The 8,457-nt window shown below is 57.8% G+C and overlaps 1 protein-coding gene across 2 annotated transcripts; it reads left to right on the forward strand.

The window, feature by feature from the left end:
• Positions 1-851: 851 nt before the first annotated feature.
• On the forward strand, positions 852-5,807 carry TMEM147 (transmembrane protein 147). Of its 2 annotated transcripts, XM_073323037.2 has the most exons (8): positions 852-915; positions 1,426-1,567; positions 2,272-2,341; positions 2,527-2,592; positions 2,693-2,829; positions 4,199-4,283; positions 4,705-4,826; positions 5,536-5,807. In XM_073323037.2, exons 1-8 carry the CDS (start codon positions 891-893, stop codon positions 5,654-5,656), a joined length of 768 nt encoding a protein of 255 aa, XP_073179138.1. In that variant the 5' UTR covers positions 852-890; the 3' UTR covers positions 5,657-5,807. The 2 variants fall into 2 exon arrangements, with proteins under 2 accessions (XP_073179138.1, XP_073179139.1); XM_073323038.2 differs by lacking the exon at positions 4,199-4,283.
• The last annotated feature ends 2,650 nt before the right edge of the window (positions 5,808-8,457 follow it).

Here is an 8,457-nt window from a genome sequence, read left to right on the forward strand (position 1 = left end):
ATTTATGGCAGCTTGCTGGGAGGGATCTAATTGCAAAGAGTCAGGGTGTGGATCTAACCAGAGGGGCAGTGGCAGGGGACGGTGCTTCTGCCACCCTCCCATCCCAGCTCCGGATAAAGGGTTCAGAGAAAATCCCAGCCGCTTACGCAATGGGATTAGGCACAAAGTCAGGGAAATCCTTAGAGCTGCTGGATGCAGCAGTGAGGAACATCTGGCCAGGCTGCCCCGGATTGAGCCATTTATGGGGGGCGGGGGAAGGGGAAATGATTGTTTAACCCACTATTGTCCCCTGGATCTGGCTTCCACAGATCACTTTAGCTTCAAGATGTGGAGTGTAACCAGAATTCAACTCCACTTCCAGTGCCGGGGATGGAACCCAGGAGTCCTGGCTCCCAGCCCCCCAGCTCTAACCACTAGACCCCCCACTCCCCACATAAAACCCAGGAGTCCCGAGTCCTCCTCCCCTTCTCAAACCAACTACACCCTTCTGTTATTAATGCCTCCCCATGCACGGTGGGGATCTTTAGACCTTATTGCTGTGGAAACGGGCTGGAAGACTACAGCTCCCATAGTGCACTGCTGCCAGCGCTTGCTGCATCACGGGAAATGTAGTCTAGTGAACGAATGACTACAACTCCCATGCTGCCCCGCTCGCCACACTGGGTGCACAGCCTCATGGGAGGTGTAGTCTGATGGTACCGTAACCGTCTCTGATTCCCATAGTGCTTTGCTCCCAGACCAGCTGGGTGCGCGTTGCATCATGGGTGTTGTAGTCCAATTACCCAGTTAGGCCAATCAAAAGGCCGGTCCAAGGGAAACTAGTAGCTACAGCTCCCAGAGTGCACTGGGGCAGGGCATGAGTCCATCCACCTTGCGGCTCATTGCGGCGCATGTGCGAGAGACTGGTGGGGTCTAGTGAGTGTCAGGGGCGAGGAGCCCGGACTCCTGGGTTCTCTCCCTGGCCCCGGAGGGGAGTGGGGTCTGTTGGTTTAGAGCAGGGGATTCTGGGAGCCAGGACTCCTGGGTTCTCTCCCTGGCCCCAGGGTGTGTGGTGTCTAGGGGGTTCGAGCAGGGGGTTCTGGGAGCCAGAACTCCTGGGTTCTCTCCCTGGCCCGGGAGGGGAGTGGGGTCTATTGGTTTAGAGCAGGGGATTCTGGGAGCCAGGACTCCTGGGTTCTCTCCCTGGCCCTGGGGTGTGTGTGGTGTCTAGGGGGTTAGAGCAGGGGGTTCTGGGAGCCAGAACTCCTGGGTTCTCTCCCTGGCCCGGGAGGGGAGTGGGGTCTATTGGTTTAGAGCAGGGGATTCTGGGAGCCAGGACTCCTGGGTTCTCTCCCTGGCCCCGGGGTGTGTGTGGTGTCTAGGGGGTTAGAGCAGGGGGTTCTGGGAGCCAGGACTCCTGGGTTCGATCCCCATCATTCTCCGCAGGCAGGATCCGGGCAGTGCCAGACGGGCCCCCCCACCCCCACACTGATCCTGGCGCCACCGCAGCCATGACCCTCTTCCACTTTGGGAACTGCTTCGCTCTGGCCTATTTCCCCTACTTCATCACCTACAAGTGCAGCGGCCTGTGAGTGCCCGGTCTGGGGTCTGTACTTCCGGGCAGGGGCTCTGCCTAGCTGGGGAGGCAGGGTTTGGGGTGCAGTGATGCTCGGGGGGAGGGCTGGGCTGGGTATCCTGCCTGAGGGGCGGGATACCCAGTAGATGGGCCCCTGGGGCTGAGCGGGGTGGGGGTGGGATACCAGGGTAGATGGGCCCCTGGGGCTGAGCGGGGTGGGGGTGGGATACCAGGGTAGATGGGCCCCTGGGGCTGAGCGGGGTGGTGAGTGGGATACTGGGGTAGATGGGGCTGAGCGGGGTGGTGAGCGGGATACCGGGGTAGATGGGCTCATGGGGCTGAGGGGGCGGGATACCGGAGTAGATGGGGCTGAGTGGGGCAGCGGGGAGGAGCTGGGATACTGGGATAGACGGGCCCATGGGGTCCCGTGGGATACCAGGGTAGATGGGCCCCTGGGTCTGAGTGGGGTGATGCGCGGGATACCGGGGTAGATGGGCCCCTGGGGCTGATCCTACTGTGAATCAAGGTCTTGGTGACACCCCCCCCCACCCATTGTTTGGGCTAGTGGATTCCTCTCTCTGCCATGAACCTGCTTTTGCTCCTGGGACAGCAGGGGTGGCTATGGGGGGAGGGGTTGCATTGTCCTGGGTTGGGAGCAACATTGGGGGGCCCCCTCCACGTGACCCCAGCTGATCTCTTCCCCCCGTCCCCCACAGGTCAGAGTATAACGCTTTCTGGAGATGCGTCCAAGCTGGGGCTACCTACCTCTTTGTCCAGCTCTGCAAGGTGAGGGGTACATCTCTCGCTGACCTGAGGGCTGGGAGCCAGGGCTCTTGGGTTCTATCCCCAGTTCTGGGAGGGGAGTGGGCAGGAAGCGGAATCAGAGACTACGGGGGCCTATTGACCTGACCTGGGGGTGCTGGGCCCGTTGCTGTGATGTTGTCTCATCTCCCGTTGCTTTTTCATTCCAGATGCTGTTCTTGGCCACTTTCTTTCCCACCTGGGAGGGTGCAGCCGGGGCTTATGATTTCGTGGGGGTAAGTCCAACTCGGGGAAGGGGGGAGAGCCCCAGGCTGGGCTAGCAGGAGGCTGCGGGTCGGGAGTTAGGGGCACTGTTTAACCCCTCGTATTCCCTAGGAGTTCATGAAGGCCACAGTAGACCTGGCTGACCTGGTGGGGCTGCACCTGGTGATGTCGAGGAATGCGGGGAAGGGCGAGTACAAAATCATGGTGGCAGCCATGGGATGGGCCACGGCCGAGCTCGTCATGTCCAGGTGGGACCCGCCCTCCCGCTAAGCTGGGCCAGGTGGGGTCAGGGCTTGGATGGGAGACCTCCCGTGGTGGCCGAGGCGCCCCTGTGTGGTGCTAGGGGGCGCTGTGCTGTGGTGGGCGGTGAGGGCCTAAGTTCCTGCTAAGCTGCATGGAGAGATGCCCCGCCCCCGCCCTGGCGCCCGTGCCCCGACCCAGCCCCGGACCAGAGCTGCTGGGGGGAGTCCTCTCTCCCTGCTGTAGCCCCGGGGCAGCCTGCTCCCCAAACCCCTCATCCCCAGCCCCACCCCAGAGCCCGCCCCCCGACCCGAGCCCTCACCCGCCACCACCCCAACCTTCTGCCCCAGCCCTGAGCCCCTCATCCCTGACCCCACCCAAGAGCCTGCACCCCCAGCTGGAACCCCCACACTCCAGCCCTGAGCTCCTCATCCCCAGCCCCACCCCAGAGCCTGCACCCCCAGCCGGAATCCTCAGCCCCCCCCCTCACTCCCAACCTTCTACCCCAGCCCTGAGCCCCTCATCCCCAGCCCCACGCCAGAGCCCGCACGCCCAGCTGGAACCCTCACGCCCGAGCCCTGAGCCCCTCATCCCTGATCCCATCTCAGAGCCTGCCCCCCCAGCCGCAACCCTCACCCCCATACCCCAGCCCTGAACCCCTCATCCCTCACCCCACCCCAGAGCCCGCACCTCCAACCGGAGCCCTCACCCCACCCCGAGCCCCTCATCCCTGACCCCACCCAAGAGCCTGCACCCCCAGCTGGAACCCCCACACTCCAGCCCTGAGCTCCTCATCCCCAGCCCCACCCCAGAGCCTGCACCCCCAGCCCGCACCCCCAGCCGGAGCCCTCACTCCCCCTGCACCTCAACCCGCTGCCCTAGCCCTGAGCCCCCTCCCACATGCTGAACCCCTCGGCCCCACCCCTGCCACATGAATTTTGTTACATGCACCAATATGGAGGTGACGTGTCACACAACAGACTTCATTCCGCACATGGGTGGGAAAAGTTAGAGGGAACGCTGGTGAGGACTCTCCTCCGTTAGTCAAGGCCGGCCCCAATACCCCAGGGCAGCTCTAGGGGGCGCCGAGCTGCATAGGGGCAGGGTGTGGGGCTCTCCCCTAGCAGGCAGGGTTGGCCCCAATTCCCTAGCGCAGCACTAGGGGGCGTTATGCCACAGTGAGCAATCACTGACTGAGCCCTGTAAAGCGTCATTGGGACAAAGGATTCTCTTTCCTTCCCATCCTGACGTTCTGTGCGGCTGTTCCCCAGCAGCCCCAGAGCTGGCTGCATCTCAGTGCTGGGCGAGCCCTCCCTGCCTGTCCCAGCTGCGGTGTTTGAGCCGAGCAACCTCAGACCGTCCCTGTGTCTCTGTCAGGTGCATTCCTCTCTGGGTGGGAGCCCGCGGCATTGAGTTTGACTGGAAATATATCCAGATGAGCATCGACTCCAACATCAGCCTGGTGAGAGCCCTTCTACTGCTGCCTGGGCCTTCTGCTGTGAGCTTCCCCGGGACAGTGCCCCAGCCACAAGGAATTTGACATGCCAGTGCTGTGACCTTCCCCGGGACAGTGCCCCAGTCCCAAGGAAGGGGATGCTCTGGCGCTGTGAGCTTCCCTGGGACAGTGTCCTAGCCTCAAGGAATGGCATGCCAGTGCTGTGAGCTTCCCTGGGACAGTGCCCCAGGGAAGGGGACGCTCTGGCGCTGTGAGCTTCCACAGGACCGTGCCCCAGATGACCTAGGTGGGGAGTGGACAGATCAGTGCTGTGATCTTCTCCTGAGCAGTGCCCCCGTTGTGGGAGGTGGGGCACTGGTGCTGCGCTCTTCCCCAGGGCAGTGCCCTGCCCTCTGTGACACACCCCTGCCCTGCATTCCCTCCCCAGGTTCACTACATCGCCATGGCTGCCCTGGTATGGATGTTCACCCGCTACGACCTGCCCAAGCACTATCGTCTGCCCCTCACCCTGCTGCTGGGCCTCAGTGTCTACAAGGCCTTCTTCATGGAGTGAGCAATGGGGGCGGGGCATGGGAGCGGAGCCTCTGGGAGCAGGGCACAGAGCTCTAGGGCAGTTGGGGGACCTGGCTGGAGTTGGGGGTCTGGGGAGCGTGGCAGGGCTGGTCAGATTGGGAGGTGAGGGTCTCAGCTGGAGGGGGGACAGGGATCTAGGTGGGGTGCAGGGGCTGGCAAGCAGGCCCAGGTTTCTGCTGGACCCGGCTGGGGCCAGGGGGAGGATCTAGGGGCCGGGCAGGCTGGGGCTGTGGTGGGGGAGAGGATCTAGGGTCTGGGGCGGGATGGGATGATCTGGGCTGAGGGCCCTGGCTGGGGGGTGGGGCTTGTCTTGGGACAGGTCTACCCAGAGAAGTTTTGGACCCCCGACATCATGTGTGCCGGCATCCCCATCCCTCCCTTTTCACCAGTTACAGGGGTTTTGGGCTCCCTGAGCTCGGAGCCCCAGGACAATCGCAATCCTCCCCTTGTCAGCCCTGAGCATTTCGATTTCCCGCAGATGGCCGTGAACTGCCCTGTCGAAAATCTTCTTCACCCTTGGGGGTCTCCGTTGCGGCCCGCAGCGCCAGGCGCTGTACGTTCACAGAGCGATCCCGTTCCCTTTTGCTGATAGGGTGTGAGGACACTGCGGTGCTGTGAGCTTCCCCCAGGCAGTGCCCCAGCCTTGGAGTTCCTGCTAACTCCCGTCTCTCTCACTCCCCTCCAGATCCTTCGTTCACGTCTTCCTGCTGGGCAGCTGGACGGCGCTGCTGGTCAAAGCTGTTATCACCGGCTTCCTGGCGCTCAGCTCCCTGGGTCTCTTCGTTACCTTGGTCCATGGAAACTAATCGCCCCCACCCCGCCAGGGATACTCTCAGCTCTGCTACCTAGAGACCTTGGGGATGGCTAAACGCCCGGTTTTGCCGCCTGCCGCGGCACCAGATCCGATCCATGTTGGATCCACCAGGACAAGGGTCAGAATAAATCACAGCGGTTGGGGTTTTTTTTTTTTTATTTTCAACATTTTTTGTGTGTGGTATTTCTGGTATGGAGGTGTCTTTGTCTTGCTGCTGCCCCCTGCTGGAGGAGACGAGCCCTGGTGTTCGTGCCTGTGCCGCCCCCTGCTGGAGGGGACAAGCCCTGCTGTGTGTGTGTGAATGAGTATGAGGGACACCCTCTGCCTCTCAGGGTAGGAATCGACACAGGTCTGCCCAGCTCAGCAGAGGGGGCCGGATCCAGCACAGGATGGTGAACACCAAAGCAGGGATGATTGTGGGGCAGGGTGGGAGGGCAACAGCTGGAGTCAGCTCTTGGTGGGCACCGTCCCAGCACTGACTCTTCTGTGAGGCTGGGGATGGTCCCACTCCCTTCCCAGGAGGAATATGCAGGAAATAGGCTTGGGTGGATTGATTTAAATCGCCGATTTTAATCAGGATTCAAATCGGTGACTGCGGGACCCCGGGACTGTAACCAGCCATGTAAATCTGGCTTCCCAGTTGCACTTTCTAGTGGAAACCCTGAGCCTCCTTGGCCAGTAACCATGAAAACCCAGTCATTGCAACGGCGCGGAAGGGACTCAGAGCCCACCCAGGCAGGACCCAGCAACCCTAGCCCAGCCCTGATGGGGGGCCTAGTCCTAAGAACCTCCAATGACGGGGATCCCACGGCCTCCTTTGGCCACCGATTCCAGAGCTGAATTCCCCGGGAGTTAGAGAGTTTTTCCTAATATCCAACCTCCATCTCCCTGGCTGCAGGTTAAGCCCATTCTTGCTTGTCCTACCTTTGTGGAGAACAATCGATCTCCGTCCTCCTCAGAAGGGCCCTAAACATGGTTGCAGCCTGTTCTCAGATTCCCACTCAGTTGTCTTCTCTCAAGACTAAACAAGCCCAGGGTTTTTATCCTTCCCTCCCAACTCAGGGTTTGCTCATTTTTGTCATTTTCCTCTGTACTCTCTCTGGTGTATCCCCATAGTTTCCCCCTTCCCCAGTTCTGCACCTGAGACCCCACGTGTTGATTCCCGGCCTTGATGCTAAATTTGGTCCTGCTTTTTGCTAACCGGGGGCAAAAGCCAAAATAAGGATCTGGCGAATGAGGAGTGTATTGTTTGCTGTTTTCTAACAAATCCAAACCCCATAAACATTAAGCCCCTGGATAAATGGCTGCCAAGCTACAGAATTGCTGAAATAGCTGTAAACATTTATTTAAGCAATTTTGTAGCCTAACAACTGTTTGTTCAGGGGCTGAATTTTTCGGAGCATTAGAAAACAGCAAATGACGCATTCCTTATTTGCATGATCGTTTTTTTTGCTCGTGATTTGTGTCAAGCTGCCGTTGAATGGAGATTGGAACTCAATGAAAAATGCACCAAACCAACCTTTCAAAAATGGTTCTTATAAATAAATAAAATGACCTTAAATGTGCGTCTTCTGGGGCCAGCACATTTTTAGGTCATTTTGTTTAATGAATAAAAGCCATTTTAAAAGGCAGGTTTTGTGCCTTTTTTAAATGAATTCCCCCCCCTTTTAAAAGCAAACCGTATTTTGATCCGAAGACTGAGTAAGTTTATCAAAATATGGTTTGTGTTTAAGATGGGATTAATTTAAGAAGGCACAAAACCAGCCTTTTAAAACTGTTTTTATGGGTTCACTGGAACAACCTTGACTGTGCTGGATACATAAGAAGACTCAGAAATATGGTTTGCCTTTAAAAAATGGGAATTCATTTAACAAGGCACAAAATCAGCATTTTAAAATGGTTTTTATGAGTTCAATAAAATAACTTTCAGTATCCTGGAGCCATAAGAAGGACAAGTAGGTTTATCAAAACAGAGTTGGTGTTTAAAACTCATTTTAAATTAGACAAACGAAAGGTTATCTGGAGTTAGTGGTTGGAAGTATTTGGTTTTGGTCACCAAATCCTTCAAGACTTTAGCACTTGGAGATTTTGTGCATAGGTTTTTGTTCATATATTTGAAGAGGAAAACGAGCTTTTCTGCTCGCTCAGCTCTCCCACGTGTTCCTAACTTTGGAGCTGAATACAGCTGGAACTGAAGAACGTTCTCCCTCGGCAGCTGTTGTCGACAGCGGGGTTAGCCCTTCAGCACACTCGGGGGCCTGCCACTGAGCCGGCGATTTCTGGCCGCTCGGTGGCTTAATTTTCTGTACAACGTTGGCAGCAAATGTGGCCTGCTGGGTTATTTGGGTTGCGGTGAGAGGAGGCGGCCGGGATCTCAGAGTGGTTTGTTTGTTAAAAGAAAACTGGATTTGACGTCAATCAAAAAAAATCCCATTTAAATTAAATTAAATGATCTATTGGATATTTTTCGTTAATAATTAAAAAATAAACAGTTGATTTTTATCCCCGGGGAGCAGCCTGACCTGCCCCTGCTGTCGCTGATTCCCAGGGCTGGGGTGTCTGGAGTGGTGTGTGTGTGTGTGTGGGTTTCCTGCTGGTAGTAGCTGGGTGGACAGGGGCCCCTAGTTTTTGGGAGGGGTGAGCCCCACCTGGGGGTCAGGCTGGAATTAAGGCCTCTGCCATGGGGCAGCCAGGTGCATTGTGGGAGCTATGCTCCTTCCGCCGAGGAATCCAGCACAGATCAGTGAGGGGGAGTGGGGCCTGGGGGTCTGAGCCAGGGTGGAGGCCAGATAT

The sequence above is a fragment of the Lepidochelys kempii genome, chromosome 24 (assembly GCF_965140285.1).
Source record: "Lepidochelys kempii isolate rLepKem1 chromosome 24, rLepKem1.hap1, whole genome shotgun sequence".
NCBI lineage: Eukaryota > Metazoa > Chordata > Testudines > Cheloniidae > Lepidochelys > Lepidochelys kempii.

Coding starts and splice junctions, on each gene's coding strand:
- TMEM147 (XM_073323037.2), top strand. CDS start 891: ATGTGCGAGAGACTGGTGGGGTCTA. Junction 1,568..2,271: donor ACCTACAAGTGCAGCGGCCT/GTGAGTGCCCGG, acceptor CGTCCCCCACAG/GTCAGAGTATAACGCTTTCT. Junction 2,830..4,198: donor GCCGAGCTCGTCATGTCCAG/GTGGGACCCGCC, acceptor TGTCTCTGTCAG/GTGCATTCCTCTCTGGGTGG.